The sequence below is a fragment of the Amborella trichopoda genome, chromosome 9, assembly GCF_054954075.1.
Source record: "Amborella trichopoda isolate Santa Cruz 75 chromosome 9, AtrichopodaSantaCruz75HAP2 v2.0, whole genome shotgun sequence".
NCBI classification, from domain to species: Eukaryota; Viridiplantae; Streptophyta; class Magnoliopsida; order Amborellales; family Amborellaceae; genus Amborella; species Amborella trichopoda.
Window position 1 is genome coordinate 15,534,254 of NC_142344.1, and position 20,435 is coordinate 15,554,688.

The following is a 20,435-nucleotide window of genomic DNA, read 5'->3' on the forward strand; positions in this document are numbered from 1 at the left end:
AACAAGAATGATCAATCAGAAGTGCAAGCCTACAAAACATAAAGCTCTAGGTAAAGGTGCAAATGGGCCGATCCAAACCTGCAGGCCTTGAAGCATGTGCAGGCCTTGGGGCCCGTTCATAGGGCCCATCAGGCGAGGGTGGGGCGGGCATGAGTTAAGTCCCATTAGCAAAGTAGGCCAGGACAAGCCATACTATTAAGGACAGATAGGCCCCTATTATACAAATTTTTCAATTTAACAAGGGTGCAAATGGGCCGGACGAACCCTATGGGCCTCAAAGGTGTAGTCCCACATGGGCCCGGTTTTGGCCCCTTCATGGACGAGCCGGGCTAGGCTGGGCTTATATTTAAGGCAGTCAGCTTAAGGGGCTGGGCCCGAGTCATCCCAGAGCCAGCAAGCCCACACCTTATATCTAGGTTAACCCAAAGCCAGTAATGTAGTTCGATAGCATACCATTCAAAGGGACTGAATAGAATATAAGGAAAAATGCACATGACAGAAAGCAATTTCCTTCTTTGCTGCCCAAATTGCATCAACCTAATTAAAATAAGTTAGGAGTTACAAATTTGGCCGTTGGAGTTACTCCATCCTTTGTTTGCTGAATTATTGCATTCATACAATAGAAGTTGTTAACTAGAATAATAACTAGCATAATGGTTCCATGCTAGACGAGAACTTCAGTAATTACCATGACATGGAACACGCAATGACAAGACAGAGCATGTGAACCCCATCACTAACAACTGTATACATATCTATTCAATTATGCAATCCAGCAATGGGATCTGATTAGTGATTGCTGGAAAACACCTTATAGGACCCAACCTTGAACAAAGTTACTCTCAGCAGGCCCAGTCCTAGGGATTGATTCAGGGGAAACAAAGTGATGGTACCTGTTCCCAGTAATTTCATCAGAGTTGGTCTCACACATTGCTAAACATTTTGGAAAACAAAAACACCAAACATACCCAATTTGTAAGGTAGGTTCACAATCAATGGGGTTAGCATGCGAAGGGTTGACAGCAAATGCGTTGTTCCCAACTACAGTGCCAGATTCCCATGTCCCTTGAATGCCTCTGAAAGAGCCTTGACCATCTGACTCCAGCTATTACCAAGAAATGAAAACAGGAGATAAGTTACAGCTTGAACATAAAGCTATGCTGTGAGAGTCAAGATTATGTCGATAATAATCAAACCTTGCTCTTGAGCTGCTTATTTATGTCTCCGAGGCGCCGCTCCTGCAAATGCATATATTAAAACTGATGTCTAAATTATAAGCTAACAATAGTTAAAGAATTTGGCAGAGGTCACTTCTGTGGGAAAGAACTTTTACTTAAATAATAATTTAGACAACACATCTTCATATCCTCCGTTATAATATATTATTCTTAGTGCCAACTATCATTTAAGTATTGAAATACGAATATGAAGATGACCAAAATGTACACATGAAACACTTTCAAATAAATTTAGAAACTAAATTTCACAATATGGACTCATGATGAAAACATTTTAACAGCAAAGCAGCATTCCCATAATCATCTTAGCACAACATGCTAGATATATACATGAGTTTACCTTTTTACTTGATCTACCGAAATTTTTGTTTTTCACTCATGGAAATAAGCAACACTGAATGACACAGCGTTGGGAATCTACTATGTACAGCTTGCTTTACATTAGTGGCAGAACATGAAAGAATAAAAATATTAAACCAAACAATTTTTTGAGAAGGAAGCAGTCAACATGGATGGCAGGCAAATGTGTTGAGATGGAAAGGAAATAAGTGAGTGACTGAAATTGCAACGCATTAACCAGCCAATGCAAGATGCAATGGATCCACTGCCTACGAATAAATATCCAGTGATATTCACTTTCTTCAACGGTCAGCAGGATGGATTAAATTATGGTTTACATGGACCAACGGGTGAAAGGAGACGAGTACTCCTGCATGTCTTTAAGCTGCATCTAAATAGTAAACATAATAACAATTAAGGACCATCTGGAGAGGTATTTCCTTATTCAAATATTTTTGAAGAAAACATGGACACATATGAGAACCATATATGAATTCCAAAGAGCAGCAGAAACATGAAGTGGATTCTCCGAGCTACAGAGAATGGAAGTCAGCCAAATAAAGAACTGGAAGAAAAGTAATAGTCTTAAAGACAATCATCCCTAGAAAGGTTGCAAAGAAAAGCACTACATTGTTCTTACCTGCAGTTGCACCCTCACCAGACGCAGATGGAGGAATGAAAATGTCATAAAAAACCTCTCCATATCATGGTGAATATTTGCCCCAATAAGACAGAAAGTTACAAGTTCCACAATGTGTGCAATAAGTTATGACACCAAGTTTTGGGATGGTTTTAGAGGACGGCAACAAACTTAGAAGAAATAGAATGTTGCAAGTTCTAACTTTTATGCAATCCTTGTAAAATGGATTTTCCTTTTTAATCAGTAAACACCACCTTTATGATATGTCATTAAGAAATCAGGAAGTCACCAAGGACCGTATGGATACTATAGGCGTGCAATTATGTCAGGGAAATAAAGAGTTGAGTATAACACAAGAAGAACACCTCAGGCAGTTTGAAAATCATTTCTTTATATTTCTAGGTTAAGATGCATAAAACAAAATTTTAAAATTCCATTATAAAATAATACAGTTAAAAAATTCAAGTGGCATAATTCCCCTCATGTAAACAATCAACTTACCGTGGCATAATTCCCCTCATGTAAACAATCAAATTACCCCATCTATCAGCAAGCCAAGTTTTCGTATCATAGAACATGATTCTCTTCACCCACTATCAGAGTATCATATAAAAAATCACAAGAACCTCATCCTTGACAACTGAAACATGGGTTAGGTACCGATTACGAAAGAAATAGAACCACCAACGAAAAGATTTATCATTCAACTGTTGAGAGATCAACAACATCCAGGAACCACATTAAATATTCAAGTACTTCACCGCCTTTCATCTCACCTATGACATCAAAACGCAATGGACCTGGACTCTCACAACAACTTCAGTAAGTACACTTTTACTCTCACAAAACATCAACACCACCCTGCCTCATAGATGGCAACATATAAAAACTCGGAAAAACCTCACAATAGAAAATGAAAAAGTGACAAGGTACTCAAAAAACTGAGCCACCAACAAGCAGATTTGGTGTTCCACAGTATAAAAGTCAACAACTACTAGGAACCATATGAAACATCGAAGTACTTCGCCATCTCCATCTCAAATCAGACCTCAAAAAACCGAAGGGCCTGGACTTCCATGAGATCTTCCATAAGTGAAAATTTTCCGAGTCTCCAAGTACCACAAATCAAACAGGCCTTGTACCATTGATAATAGTCATAGAATAGCTAGTCAGAAAACCATAAAACACTTTGACATAGACACCAAGTATTTGATATCTAGCAATTTTCCAAGCAAAAACATCACATTTAGTGATAGCAAGTCGATATTTGGACACAAGATGAGAATGGTTGGTTAAACCTGTATCAATAGAATGAGATCCCATCTGGACCAAAGTAACCTCAAATTTAACCTCTTAATTTCAATTCATCATCATCATCCAAGCCTTATCCCAATCATTTGGGGCCAGCTATATGGATCTCTTCCTTCATTCTATAGGTTCAGGATTTAGGATAAGATATAGCAAAGTTTTACGCTGACCGCCCACCTGACGCAACCCACCTTCGTTACTCGGGCTTAGGACAGGTTGAGGGAAAGTTTAAGGACCTCACCCTTTTAGACCAAGCCACATAACCCCAAATAAGAGCAGTAAAGTTTTTCTATATAGAAGTGTCAATTCAATCTTCTGAACCCAATAGATTGTAGAGTACTTGAAACAAGAACCAGCAGATAATGGAGTTGGTCTTAGACAAAGGAACAAGATAGTACAATATTAATAGCGCATTTACATTGTATAATGCACTAAACACGTAATGAAACAATTTTATAAATGTTAATTTTGAGCTTCTAATGCATGCTACAGTTTTATTAACATATTTTTTGTAACGTTTTTATATATTGAGGCAATTGTACATGCATGTCCAAAGGTCAAATGTGTACGGGGTGTGGAACCCTACTAAAATGCTACTCCTAGTATTAATCTCTTCATGCATATGGGTTTCTACATTGTACTGAGACAACGTTTTATGTATACCTAATAACTAACCCTTCTACATAGAAGATTAGAAAAATGAGAACACAAACAAATTTGGAATTTTTTGTAACTACTTATTAGGTTCATGCTAATTTATGCCCACTTGATCTTGTTATAAGAAATCCATGGTTTATAAACACTCATCTACTCATCAACCCTAAGAGATATAGGATTGCCCAAAGGCATATGCTCCAAACTGAAGAGCGATATTGAAACGAAGCGAGGGTAAGTTTATACATGCATATGAGTGAAACACACTTTCTCTATTTGGGTGCATTTTGGGTCACCTAGGAAAGCCAGAGATAATTAGCCTAAACATGGCACAAAGCCTTGAGAATAGAAGAAATGGGCCATATCCACCCTTGCAAAAATACAAAGACATGGGATGGATATAAAAATGATTTATCAACCTCCTCATCATCATTAGAGCCTTATCCCAACTACTTGGGTTTGGCTATACGAATCCTGTTCTACTATTATGCTCTGTCAAGGGCCATAACCTCAATAAAAATGATTTATTTTATAAAGGGAAATTCGGCAAAAAGCCACAAAAATATGTGTCATATCCACCTTCAACTCAATGATTGTCCTATAAAGGAAATTTCGGTAAAAGATACAAAAATGCATCAAATAGGGTGCTACAACTATAACGTCCATGGATTGAAATACCATCTGTCCAAAATAATTCTTTGGGCAATCTGCCAAAAGAGGGCCTTGATCATTCCTAGAAGGAGAGTAATCCTTAAAGCCTTGGAGAGAAAAAAACCAACAAAGACTTCTGAGGTTGGGGGGGGAGGGTAAGAGAGAGAGAGAATTGCATTGCCACATCCCATACGAGACCGTTGCTTTCAGCACAATTTTCTGTTGGCAAGGCTTAATCAATGGCTAAGTTACTCCAACCATAACTTCTGGGCTCAAGTCCTACTACTCAGTCAATATTGAGAGGATACTCGAGGAAAAACTTCAAGGGTTATCCTCTTCTTTGCCAACACCATGCTCAAGAAGGAAGCACTGCATGGATTTGTCTTCATCCTCGGCTCAAACGCAGCCTGTATCATCAGGGGCTAAGATAAATGGTTGACCTGCCATCACTCAAACCACAACTCCAGAGTTTCCTATAACCATCACTCATTTAAGTGGGGTTAAGTCAAAGGCATCCCAAAATTGACAGACTTTCTAAGAGTATCTGAGAGGCACAAAATCAGGTGTCTCCGCATCCCGAAACAACTCATGTTCGAGCCGAATATATGCCAAAAACAGCCTTGGCTCAGAGACATCGCAATCTATCAAAGCTACACAATCGACTGGTGCTGCAGATGATCAAATGACAAATGACAGCCAAACCACCGGCAGCCCAGCACTGGACCCTTCTTCTCACCTGACTCAAATCCTCTCAACTTCATCAACAGCCCTCAAGTCAAGGTGGTGAACCACATGGCCAACTCCCTCAAAGATGAGGTGGCACAACTCAAAGCCATAATAATTCAGATGCAAGAGGAGTTGCCATCAAAGAATGCCAAGATAGAAAGCCTCCGGCAAAACATCAAGCCATTTCAATTATAAGGGCTATGACACCACTTAACAGGACGAACAAAAAAACACACCACATGTAATGCCTAATGCATGAAAGAACCAATCTGGTTGCTCCAACAACACATTCACTACCTCCAAGGTAGGGTACCTCGTACCTGACACATGCTTCAGACCAAACCATGACACTTGAAATAGTTTGAGGGGTTGAAAAGTATCCAAATCCTAAGTATGAAAGTCCCTGCGTTATACTAAAAGCCATATCCCTTATATATTCATGAGACATCATTCTCAATTGGTTAACATAGAGGAAAATTTCCAAAGTTCAATGGGACATGTTCACCTCAACAAAATATTCCACATTTTGTGTCAGCTTGCAGTGATACAGCCATGAGCGACCACTTAATGCTCCACCAATTCATGGTAACCCTTTTCACAGCTCCCTTCAAAGGGTACTCCCCGCACCTGTCAAACTCTATAACTTTGGGTCACAGATGTAGGAAGAATTCTGTGCATTGTTCAACAAAGTTGAAAAAGATATATATGTTGAACTCTTCACATGAGGCAGAAACCGCATGAATCTGTGGTGAAATATATCGAGATATGGCTTGATTTGGCCATCAATCAGATCACTCCCATTCCCAAAGATCAAGGCATATAAATTTCCATAAAAATAAGCACATGAAATAGCTTGTTCTGGTTGAGATCCTAAGGCATTTCCCGGCATGATAAGAGTTGGAGAATGCAGATGCAGCCGCAGATGCCTAAATAGAGAGGAATCAGGTTTAGACTGTCTAGGGTGTTTCTTGGGGTTTGGGTTGGATACCAAACCCCCCCTAATTGTACTATAAAACATATGGATAGAAAAAAAAATTCAGGGGCTTCTGTAGGTGTTATTGTATTATACAGTTGAACTATTTCAATCTCATAAATACATGAGTTTGACACTTGAAATTGAAATTCTAAAACCTTATAAGTTCGACACTTGCCAAAAATTCATAAAAAATTGCATGTCAATTATTATTCACATAAACCATCTGGTATCACATGTGAAGAATTCCATAGGCCCATGGTCAACAATCTACTTCATCCATAGCAAAAAAAGTCAAAACCTCACAACTCACATCTAACAGAAGCCAAAACTCATAAGACTAACCAACAAAACTCAAAGAATCCCAACAAATATGATGAACTCAAAGTGGTAAATGTGTTTCATCAATGCTACCAACCGCATCTCCATCTCAAGTGGCTGCATCTAATTCTCCTCTGAGCATGCCTCCTCCTCATCCTCCTCTCATTTTCCTCAACCTCTTCCTCCAAAATTGAGATCAAGTGATCGGGCTAATTGGGCTCCCAGAAGCCTCACAAGCTTGGTTCTAGGTCAAGCCCTCTCCAGGGAATTCTTCTTCATCTCCAACTACACGTTACTATATTCTACACTTTTCACAATAATGGGGTAGATTTCATTGTCCTCCTGAAAGTTCTCCTTTAGCTTCTAATTATGCCAAACATAAGAAGGGTCTTTTGTTCAAGACTGTTTCCCTTCTTTGGTCGGTTTCATAGCTCATCGCAGGACTGCATCATGGTGCCTAGGAGGACGAAGTGGTTGCCTTTTAAAAATGCTGGTTCTAACTGTTAAATTCTAGACACAAGCTTACAATTTTTGTTATATAAGTTATCCCAGAAAAGTTTAAATATCAGCTTGCATCCTTGTGACCATAATGAACTTTAACTAAATTTGATTGGAGTTGACTACCAGAATTGTAGCACTAAAGCGCTTAAGAGGAAATGAAGCATACTGGAGTACATTTACATCAACAGGTGAAATAAAGCATTGGTCATGTCTGAAATACAAAAGTGCTGTAATTCCTTTTGATAAATAATTATGAATGGCTCACGTATCTCAAATATCCTACTCATTACATGTAAGAATCCTTAGTATCTAATGAAAAGTGATTAGAGTTCTATAATGCATTCTTAGGATATGCTTATGAGAAGACAAATCAAGAAGGCCACCCATAATAGCAAGTTACATGGCATTCAAAAGAACAATTGTACGATATATCTAGGTTGCTGTAGATTAATTATCAATTGTGATTTGAAGTATTGATGCAACCTCCGGTACTGGTGTCACAGAAGAAACTACAAAAGTGAAGAAAAAATTAGTTAGAACACCATATGAGGAATAGAATATAGGACAACTGCTTATGTTACACAGGTACTGCTAGAGATGAAATCAATCATACTAAAAAGAATTTGAAATATCAGAGAACAAGCAATATATAATGGACACATTAATCAAATTCAATAAAACCTAACAGTCTATAGAATCCACATAATTAAGGTAGCCTTACACAACAAGGATTAATTGATTTCCACAAAGCATCTATCTTCTACTCTTCTAACTTAAGTTTCCCATGCTCCAAGGTTGCAAAGCTTTTCTGCTTTCTTGAGATATTCTCTTCTGAATATTTATTCAAAAGAAAAATCCCAGGCAGCTAACTCACAAAACTCGACTACAAGTCCTTGTTTGACATGGAAAATGAAGGACAGAATATATCACAGAGCAAGAGCCAAAACATTTGAAGCAGCTTTCCATTAAAAATCAATATCGTCACCTTCCTGCGAAGCTCTTCCATTTGATCCATCAATATTTGTGTCTGTAAAAAACAATAACAAGGGTCTGTTACACCTCAGAGTCCAACTTCCAAACTATTCAAAAGGATTCTCAGCTGAGAGAATAATGGTTTAAAACTAACTAATCAGACACAAATTAGAAGATCTACATCAGTGAATGTTAAAATCATGCCATATTTCCTATGTATATTCCTTTAGTAATACACGGCAGAATAACAAGCGTACTAGGCAATAATATTGCCCAAAATTTAGAAGTAACAAATAAAAAGGTTTGCCAGAACGGTATTGTATCACATATGGAGCAAATTGATTGGCATTCTTAATCCATATTTGATAAATACATAGATATGAATGAAGGTGAATGAGATTGAAAAGGTCATGGCCTCAACATAAAAAGACATGCAGACCATATAAATCTTGATTATAAAGCACGAGTCTATACAAAAAGCATTCTTCAATCTGTCTAAGTCATGGGCATCACAGAATGCTCTACTTCATTTAATACATGGGAATTTCTAAGTTTATAAGTTCCTCATTTCCTCATTTTGAAGTAATCAATGTTGTCCCTTGTGCCCATTCAAATGTTAAGATGAAAGGCTCAAAGCTTGCTGAAAAACATATTTCTAACATTTCCTGCTTGTGTGTTTCTGGAATTTCTTTTTGTATCTCTTCAGATATCTCAGGTAATTGTGCATGCATGAAAGGATAGAAATTTCACTATGTGCTTAAAATCCTAAGAGAATTGAAACCATATTCTTCTCAATCACGTTGGTCACCTTCTGGCATTCTAGCAGGACAAACAAGACCGAGTTTGGCACGACCCAACATAAGCCAAGTAACTGTTTCTAGAGTTTACAGATGCCAGGGAAAACTTGATTGGAATTAGCTGTTAAGAATTTGTTTCATTCTTTTTCAATCTAGAATGATGCAGTTCAGAGTCAGGATGAAGCCTTTAATTTGGACTACTTCCATCATTCCAATGTAATCCTAGAGATTTTAGAGTTTCTCCGTTTCAATGGTAAAAACAACAATACACCAAAACCAATACACCACAGTACCCTATCCCAATGAAACACTCATGGTCAATATCATAGTTACTGGGATCAGGGTCGAATCAGATCCAAGATAGGGATTGGGACAAGTCGAAATCTCCCTATGCTAGGGATTGTAGTCCATACACCCTAAAATCTAGGATCTCGATCCCAATATGTGGGGGAGCTTAATCCAAACATAATCAGGATTGAATGATAAATTATATTAGACCGAACTCCATCTGCTTATAAATTGAGCCCACCGAGAACACTTAACTAGTATAGTAGTATAATAGTATAGCGTACTACTACAATAATATACAACATTGATATACAATGTCATATTAATATAGTGCACACTACAACACTGCTATATACTATACAGTACTATGCTATACTATATGTTACTATTTTAAAATTTGGAGAAATTATAAAAAACATATCTTCTTTTCCAAAACCTCACTCATACCCCTTTTCACCACTGTTAGCATTTTTTGATGAAAATACCCTTCACTGTAGTCATAGATTTGTAAAGTCATCATGGTCAACCTAGAACTGTGATGGTCACAGCGGGTTCTAAGCCAATATGTATTTGGTTTAAGTTTTGAGGCATCACGGCACTTAAAGCACCGTGATGGGATCTAAGCCAATTTGTATTGGATTTAAGTTTTTGAAGCATCACGGCACTTCAATAACCGTGATAGTCAAGGTTATCATCACGGTTAACTAGTATAATAGTATAGCATACTACTACAATAATATACAACATTGATACACATTGTCATATTAATATAGCACACTACAACACTGCTATATATTATATTCTACTACGCTATACTATATGTTACTATTTTAAAATTTGGGGAAATTATAAAAAATATACCTCATTTTCCAAAACCTCACTCGTACCCCTTTTCACCACTATTTGCATTTTTTGATGAAAATACCCTTCACTGTAGTCTTAGATTTGTAAAGTCATCGCGGTCAACCTAGAACTGTGATGGTCACAGCGGGTTCTAAGCCAATATGTATTTGGTTTAAGTCTTGAGGCATAACGGCACTTAAAGCACCGTGATGGGTTCTAAGCCAATTTGTATTGGATTTAAGTTTTTGAAGCATCACGGCAATTAAATAACCGTGAGAGTCAAGGTTATCATCACGGTTATCTAAGTACTGTGATGGTCTAATGTAGCCCCATTGTCACGGTCCAAATAGAACCGTGATGACTTAAGCCCCACACCAACAACATTTGAGCCATCAACGACCATCACGGTTTTGGGAAAACTATGATGCCTTCACGGACCTAAGAAGGGGTATGGATGAGGTTTTGAAAATTTTGGAGTTTATTTCTAATAATCCAAAAAACCTCGCCCATTATATATTTATAACCTATGTGGTACGTATTATATAATTTTACCCAGTAAGTTTTAGGGAAATTAGAAATATTTTTTATAATTTCCCTAAAACTTACTGTGTAAAACTATATAATACGTACCATATAGCTTATAAATATATAATGGACGAGTCAACCAAGCACCTACAAGATGAGGTACCGTGGTGTATGTTATTCGCGGATGTCATAAGTTTGATGGATGAGACTAGAGGGGACATCAATGCAAAGTTAAAACATTGAAATGACGATCTAGAATCTAAAGGTTTTAAAATTAGATGGACCATATATGGAATGCAAGTTTAGCAATACTAGGAGTAGAAACGAGGAAGTAGTTAGAATTGATAGTCAAGAATTACCTAAGAGAAATTATTTCCAATATCTAAAGTCGATAATCCAAGAGAATGGAGAGATTGAGGAAGATGTCGCACATAGAATTAGAGCTTGATGAGCAAAGTGAAGATGTGCATCTGGAGTTTTATGTGATCGTTGAATACTATTGAGACTCAAGGGGAAATTCTATAGGATGGCTGTAAGACCACACATGCTTTATAGGACGAAATGTTTGGCGATCAAGAAACAACATTTTGATAAGATGAGTGTAGCTAAGATGAAGATGTTGAGATGGATGAGTGGCAAGACAATAAATGATAGAATTCAAAATAAATACATACGAGGGAACTTAGGTGTGGATTCAATAAAGATGAGAGAAAGTAGCTTTAGGTGAGCCGGCCATGTGCAGCATAGACCTAATACAACACCGGTTAGGAGGTGTGATCTAGTTCAAGTGGAAAGCTCTAAAAAGGCAAGGGGAGGCCGAAAAAGACATGGATAGACGTAGTGAGAAAAGTTACAATGAATTTTGGGCTTAATGAGGGTATGACCTTTGATAGAGAATAGTGGAGGAAAAACAAATTCATGTAGCCAGCCCCAAATAATTGGGACAAGGCTTGGATAATGATGATGATGATGATAATAATGATGACACATCTATACTATAAAATATTGCTATGCTGCAAAACTATGTTGTACCAGATCGCCATACTGCACTATGCTACTAACAATACTATAATGCTAATGAACATGGATCCCGCATAATATAGGACCTCGATCCCTAATAAGAAGAATTGAGATTCTCAAATTTTGAATCGTGGAGGAGCTAGATACTTCCCCGGCAGATAGGATTGGGATTCCGGAGCATAATTGACCCCTCGTAAGTGGATCCCGGTAACTTTGGGCAACGTCAGTGACTGATACCAGATTTTAATGACAACTCATTTCTTCACTCAGTTAAGCCATTCCGGTACCCCTTGATTCTTGATTATGTTTCAAACACAAACCCAGTTTAGCCACTTGTGTGATCTTGGACCTTTGAAAATACAGTCATGCCTCTTAAATTTTACCAGGGTTGATATACCTGCCCACACTATTTACATACAACTTTAACTGAAAGTTTGGTTGGCACTCGATATGCATACACTCTACTAGGTTTTTTAAAAAAAAGTAACAACCAAATCCTGTTGCCAAGATCACTATAATGACAAGTATTTTCACTATCCTCAAATCAAAGAGCAAAGAGATATTGGTATAGTGCCAAGGTTACCTCTCCCATACCCATAAAACCCTACTGATTCCTACTCTTATCTGGAAACGTCATCTGATTGGATGTTTCCATACTTCTTCAATGCACTTTTAGAATTCTCTTTTCTAATAGACGGGCCTTTTTCTATTTGTAGTGAAGGTTCACAATATAAATCCAAAATACAAGCAGCCTTGGAGGCCAAAGAATGAAATCATAAGACCCCCATTAAATTTTCTCTTCTTCATTAAAATACTAAATGATATCAATCCACGCCTCGTGGTCTAGCATAATATATCAGAATATGCATGTGATCCCACAAATGTAACAAATCAAACAAGCAGAGAAGAGAACTCAACTAGGGGTGTACTCACAGGATTTGCATTCGTCAATAATATTACAAATTTTCAAGTTATCAAACATGACATACTTGAAACCGTTCCTCCTGTGAATAGATAATGCATATTTTCTTAAGGAAATTTATTGCACGGATCCTCATGGGAGTAAGCAAGTTATTTTGGCTTTAGGTAAATTAATATGGAACAACAAGTAAATCTTCTTGTACAGCAACTACTAGCACAATCTTCTGTTCTTATGAGGACGAAAAAAAAAAAAGGGAACCAAACACTTCTTCCAGCGAATCCAAGATTAAGGTTTGACTATAATGAAGTAACTGTAAACAGATGCCTTGTATCAAATGGGTAAGTTTTTTGAAATTATAAGAGATATATCATCTGGAAAATGTCTTAAACACCTGAACTAGATGATGATTCTCGCCTGCATACTACAAGGGTTTTGCAAAGCCACACATAGCCTTCTAGCCAAATCAAAGCGAAGTTGGCCCCAGAATACTCAGCATTGGACAGCATTGGAAGGCAACAATACTTGGCGATATACTTGAAGGAACAACTTAGAAACTCAAACAAGCTCAATTAGTGCTAGTGCCTTCTACACCTCTATAATCTATTAAGCGCATAGAGAGTTTCAACCACGGTTTTAAAAATCGGCGAGTCGCAACGGACTCGCCCGAGTCGACATGGGAGTCGGTCACCCGGTGTTGATTCTTATGTAAAACCAGGAATCGCCCGGTTCTACAAGAGAATCAACGCTTTTGAATAGTAAATCATTCATATGACGTCATAAATCGGGATTCTCAGCGGCTTATGATGTCATAGGTCGGCGAGTCACTGAATAAAGATATTTTGGTAATTTAGTTTAAAAGTTAACACTGCAGGTGTACCCCTTCTCTCGATCACGCTGACGGTAACGCTATTGAAGAGGTACTTATAGTTCTTAAAGTTTGTTTGATTCTTCGATGTGGGACTTGAGCCGAGTGATATAACGTTCAAACGTTATTCAATATAAACAATTATTGTAGAAAGGTATTCAACATAGAGCGATGGGCTGCCGTGGTTATCAACTACAATTCTTATTGGGACGTCTCAAGTTCGAATCGAGCTTGGGACGCTATTCTGTGATTTTATTTTTGTCTTCAAAAAAAAATAAAAAGAATAAAATAACATCATAAAAAAAAGACAAATAAAAAGAAGAAAATAATATCATCAAAACAATAAAAGGAAAAAATATGTTTTACTTTTGTCTTCAAATAAAAATAAAAATAAGAAAATAATGTCATCAAAAAAATAAAAGAAAAAAAGAAGAATAATATCATTAAAAACAGACAAATAAAAAGAAGAAAATAATATCATAAAAAAAATAAAAGGAAAAAATAATATCATCAAAAAAATAAAAGGAAAAAATATGCTTTACTTTTGTCTTCAAAAAAAATTAAAAAGAAGAAAATAATGTCATCAAAAAAATAAATGGAAAAAAAAAAAAAGGTAATACAACAAGCATTTCTTACCAAAAAACACACAAAACAATGCAACTTCTTTTTTTTCTTGTACAAAACAAAAAGGTAATAAAACAAGTATTTCTTGTCAAAAAAAATAAAATAAAAGGTATAAAAAATAAAAAGTACTTTGGTAGCATCATTTTCTTATTTTCTTGTAAAAAACTAAAAAGCAATACAACAAGCAAAAACAAAGGTAACACAATATCTTTTTCTTCTTGTCAAAAAAAAATAAAAGGTAATACAAGTAACATATTTTCCCATAAAAAAAAAAAAGGTAATCCAACAAGTATTTTTTGTGAAAAAAATAAAAGGTATTTCTTAATACACCAAATATTTTTTAACACAAACTAGGAATAACTAATCTAATTATAATTTTTATTTTCATAATATGGTAATCTTTAACATAAATTTAGGAATATTAATTTTAAGATAGGATTTATACAATGAGACCCTTTGAAATATCTCTCTGTCTCTACTAACAATCTCTTCCACTAAATTTATTCTAGACTAAAAAATTAAATTTTTGAAAAATTAAAGTGTTATTTCAAAAATTAATATGCATTCTAATAATTTCTACATTGATAACCAAATATTTTATTTTTTTATTAATTTACTTGCATTATAAACCATGTAATGTACTATTTTTCTTACAGTTGTCAATAATAAATTTTAAATTGAATGATATTATAAGATATTTTGAGTTTGTTATTATTTATATAATAAAATAATTATAAAATGTAAACCAACAATTTCAATTTCAGTATATAATATTGTAGTTAGTAAGGTTGCAATACTTTTGGATTATAGTTAGTTGGGTTGTAATAATTTGGGTTTTTTTTTAGCAATCCTTTTTTTCTGCCAATTCGAGATTTTAGTGACTATTTTTTTATCGATTTAATTTATTATTTATTGTAGTCTATGTATGATAATATACTTTATCCATGATAATTCTATTTTTTTTTTTTTTATGTGATGCAAATTTAATGGTTAACATAAGTTCATACGGGAAAAGAACACCTCAATATTCTTAAATTGATAAAAAAATGAAAGTTAATAATGTAATACCCGTATTTCTTATTGGATTCATAAAAAACAACATCTATAACGAATTTTAATAATTCTTTTGGATATTTTTTTAAGGCTTAATCAAACCGATTCGGCCGATTCCCGATCCGGATGGTCAATTCACCGGTCCGGATGGGTTTTTGGGGTGCCCGATCAGGGGCACCGATCCGTTTTTTAAACCACTGGTTTCAACCAATGCCTTCAACTGCATAGGATATTTTCAAATAATGCAAGATGTGATAATTATAAAATTTCATATTAAGCAGGCAATGGGTTATTTCAATTCCTTGCTGTTCCTATATCAGATTCCAGACATAAAAAAAATTGAACTGTCAGTAACGATTCCCTGGAGAAGCAGGAGATGAGGTTTCAGTACCAGAGGAACAACATTAATATTTTACTGTGACAAATTTTTTTATTCTTCACACTGCATAAATTTTAAATAGATGTTATCAGCAAGAGGGCACATAAGGGTTTGCCTAAGAATTCAGAGGAGATCAGATGTGAGAACAGTAAAAAAATTAGACACTCAGAAAACAAGATATAGTTGAAGAGTAAAAGAAAATCTTACAGTGTTGAAGGAGAAGAAAAGTGAATTCGAATCCCATTAAGCCTAGTATAAAACCATAGAAGATGTCATCTGAAACAGACTAGGATAGATATGAATTCACTAGACATGCTTGATTCTTACGAAATCCCCAGGCTTTCAGATACAATACTCACTTGTGCCAATACCAACACTTGCCCACAACATAAAAATCCTTATTGCAATATGCATGGATTGGCCACCTGGTTTATTTCTCTTCAGTTTTTCTCAGATCACTTCTCAAAGGAGGGTTACATTATAAATTAAGAGAGTGTAGTTCGACAAAATTCAATCAAGCAACCCAGGGTTTGTGGTCTTTCTTTCTTACTAGGAAGTGACATATAGTTCAGTAATGTAACCAAGTGATGCTCAAAGCATTTTGTAATACTAAAATTCCGACAAACATCATTTTCTAAGGTAATAACTCCCTCGATTAATTTGGTTACTATCACCAATATCTCGAGAATAAAGCTCTTAAAATGGTCGTAAATACCCTTGGTCAGGGACATTAATGAGACTAAAGGAAAGACAGTCCACTAGCAACATGCAAACTGACAAAATCATGCTATTACTCAACTACTACTGCAAATTAATGATTGATGGTACACCTAATTGGGCAATTCACATGAACCTAAAATCAATTTTCTCCCATAAAAGAATATGACCCCACCATTTGGATTTACAGTGCCATCACCTAAAATATGCACTTGAACACCTTCAAACATGGAATGACCCACAACAAATACAATGTGAGAAGCATAACATGCACCATGCATATAGATCTAGATGATAAATCCTAATATGCCACAAGTTATGAAATGTGGACTACTGAACAACAACTCAGCAACATCTGCCTGAAATCCCCCCCCTCCCCCCCCCCCCCCCCCCCCCCCCCCCCAAACTTCTTGCACACTTGGTGTTAGGACTTCCCAAATAACGGCGCTTCAGAGATCATTAGCAGAATCCAGTCCAATACATGTGAGAAAACCTAAAAAATATTGTCAAAAGAAATGCAGTGAAACATATAGCATTGAGCATCAATACAAACTAATTAGCAAGGTGGTATTCCCAGAGTGACTGTTACCCAAATTTTTGAGTCATGTTATGAATCAAACAGCCAGTTTGTACTTGGCAGTTGTGCAATGTTAAGGAACACTGGATATCCTAAATCTGCTGCTTCAAAAATAAATGCATTCACCCTAGTTTGATCACAAATGTGTGAAATAGCAAAAGTGATTTTCATTCAGCAATGGAAAACATTTGACTGATCCAAGAGAAAAGACTATATCACCACAATGCTCTAGTACCACATGAAAAGCAAATATGCATCAACCATGAGCATATACTAAGTTTCATGAATCAAATGGAATACAGCATCCATAGCATACAGAAAGTTAAATAAACACAACTATAAATATTATGGTCTTTAGAAAATAATGGTTTACAGAATAATGCATAGGGGTTTTGTATGCCAGCCGACCTACGAATTTAAGAGCAATCTCCTAACAAAAGTCAATCTTAGATATGGGTTTGGGATCCAAAACTTCACAGATCGATAATCTCGACCACCACGATCACGAATATGAAAAAGACGATAGTTGAACTTAAAATTATAAACTTGCTTTTGGACAATTTTTTTTTAATAAGTACTATTATATTAATTTGTAAGCAGGAGTACAAAGAAGAACGTATACAAAAAATAAGCTACCCAATTAGTGGGTGCCCTGTACAAAAAACCACAAGGGTCCCAAAAATGCTCTACATCAAAAAAGAAAAGAGGGGGTGCAAGCTTAAAAATGGCTACAGTCCCCGAAGGCTGTTGAGGATTGCTCATTCCTTAGGTAGAGCATCGGCAGCATCATTAGCATCCATAAAAGTGTCTCCATGTATCTCACAAGGTACTGGTGATGAGGGATATTTCATCAAAATTGTGATCTAATCTCGATGGGCAGGGAGCAGCACCGGCAGTCCAAGTAATAATGTTTTTAGAGTCACCTTCAGCAAACAAATCCATGTTCCAGCTAGGGTCGAATCTTTGAAGCCCTTCAAGGCTTCTGCAGTGGTAGAACCCGATGTGCCACTGGGTAAGGAGAAAGAAAGGAGAATAGAACCTTCGGAATTTCTAAAAATGGCTCCAAGGCCAGAGGGGACTGGGTTGCCAAGGGAGCAACGATAAAAATTGAGATTGATTTGCCCATCTTCAGGCAGCTTCCACAAAGAAGCACGTGATATTTTTTGGGCCCAGAAGTTCAAAAGGGTGTGCCAGGTATGAAAAAGGTCAGCAAAAGAGAAATTTCTGAGAATTTTGTGGTTCTTGCTACGAAAAGAGACTAGGGTATCAATCTGGGGGCGTTCTCCTCCCTGAAAATACAACTGTTCCTTTCGAGCCATATAGTCCACAAGATGGCTGCAATCGATGCTCTTCAAGGGAAATAACCATAGCTAGTCCAAGGGGTGTGGAGGCAGGTTGAAAAAAGATGGGGAATCGACTCAGTGGTAACCCAATACCAATTGAACAGGTGGAATACATCGGACCACAGTGCAGATGCTACTTCACATTGAATAAACAGATGGGCATTAATCTTTTCAGCCTTCAAGCATATAGCGCTTCTATTGGGAAGGGAAAGCCCTCTTCTCTGAAGTTGATCAAGAGTGAGGGCTCTTTTGTGGAGGGTAAGTCAGGGGGGGGGGGGGGGGGGGGGGGATAGCAGGGAAACAGGCTTTAGCAACAATAGAGGGAGAACCAGTGGAAGAATTGCCTGGTGGATTGATGGCTTGATAAAAGAAGGCTACTGAGAAATCCCCCAAGGCAACTGGAGACCAAGTAATCTTGTCCTCCTCAGATAGAGGGATAAAGATCTGGGCTAGAATAGATGATAATGCCGAGAAATATCTTATCACGTCATCGGTGACGGGCCTCCTAAAGTTGCTTTAGGACATGTTTTGAACCATTCATATTAATTCCTCTACAACAATCCAGTTTTGAGGTTGCAAATGCTCATTTTCTCATATTCATGATCCTGGTTGTTGACATCATTGACCTATAGAATTTTAGATCCAAAATCTATGTCTAATATGGAATTCTAGAAACGGGGCACATTTGAATAGGGGACCGCAATCAAACGTTTCCCATTATAAAGTCCAATTTGCAGTTACAACATCATCTCAAATAAAGGTAAAAGTATTAATTACCTTTCTTTGCCTGGCCTGAGAAAGAGCGACTTCAAGTTGTCGTTCAAGTTGTTGTAGTTCCTTGACACTCAGAGGTCCAAGGTCTTCCCCAAGCAAATGTCTATGGCACATATATTATCAGAAATTAAACATAATATTAATGATAAGCAATTTCAAACAATAGCAGCAAATAATAGTCACCCCCAAATAGTTGGGATAAGGCTCGGACGATGATGAATTTCAAACAATAGCGACAAGGCAGTAACCTTTGTGATCGTTGTAGAGTCTCATATTTTGCCTTCAATTTTGACAATTCTTGAGACCAATTCTGCATCGATGAATCAAATAGGATTAAGAATAGAACATGCCCTAAGCAACAATCCAAAGGAATCCACATCACACATCTATTAGATAGATTAAGCTGCACTTTTGCAAGAGCATATAGAGCATACACTAGAAAATTATATTAAAAATGCAATCACTAGTTCAAAACAGAAGAAAGGAGTCTGGGAAGCCTAACCAAAATCCATCAATCCAATTTCATATTTATTAATCGCATTAATCAAGATTGAAACTGATATAATACCCATCTTAATATGAAAATTCAGCACTAATAGAACCAAAAATAGAATCAACAAGTAGCATTAGGAATTGAATGATGATTTAAAATATTAAGTATATAAACAATTCCATTCAATCCAAAGGGTCACACAAACAAGAAAATAATAAATTTCCATTATCCCACAAAGAAATTCTAGTCGGCAATCCTGTTCATTCAGTAACATAAACTAGTAGAGATACCTTGATCACAGTGTACAAAGAGACCAGTTAAGTTTATGGATTCCAGATACTATTTTTTTGTCATGTGTCCAATAAATTTGTCCAACCAATAACTCCAACATTTTATGGATTCCAGAAACTTTTTTTTTGTCATGTGTCCAATAATTTGTCCAACCAATAACTTCAACCTTTTATGTTCCTCATTCTGTTTGCTGTGCATACGTCCTCATAGGAACAAAGGGAAAGCAATGAATAAGAGCTGTTCATCCCATTCATACCACCCTTAAAAGAAAACTACTATTCATTCACTGCTTTCACCCTCCAGTTGTAATGGGGGATACCATGGTATAGTAGATATGTCTTAGTAATTTCTTTTCTTCTAGGAACACGGCAAATTCACTTCAACCCAATTTTCTTGACTGGTCCCACCTCAAATTCCACAGAACCAAGGTGCCAAGAAACAGCTCATAACGATGATCACTAATTGGGACCATGGAAGGAAGTTTATGTTACTCAACTTTAGAGATGCAATTTGGATGCTCATATTCTCTAACTGATTTGGGATAATACAGCTATCCAATTCTCCATCGACACATAACTATAGACGAATTGGGCATGATTAA

At 36.5% G+C, this 20,435-nt stretch overlaps 1 protein-coding gene across 1 annotated transcript in view; it reads right to left on the bottom strand.

Annotated features, from left to right (window-relative positions):
- Positions 1-514: 514 nt before the first annotated feature.
- The window catches only part of AGL6 (AGAMOUS-like 6), a 58,899-nt gene continuing 38,978 nt past the window's right edge, over positions 515-20,435 (bottom strand). Inside the window, exons 3-8 of the mRNA NM_001305833.1 lie at positions 19,299-19,360; positions 19,054-19,153; positions 8,337-8,378; positions 1,197-1,238; positions 969-1,105; positions 515-893 (exon numbers count right to left, since the gene is read on the bottom strand). Of these exons, the coding sequence (NP_001292762.1) occupies positions 812-893; positions 969-1,105; positions 1,197-1,238; positions 8,337-8,378; positions 19,054-19,153; positions 19,299-19,360 (465 nt within the window). The 3' untranslated portion in view covers positions 515-811. The remainder of the gene's footprint in view (positions 894-968; positions 1,106-1,196; positions 1,239-8,336; positions 8,379-19,053; positions 19,154-19,298; positions 19,361-20,435) is intronic.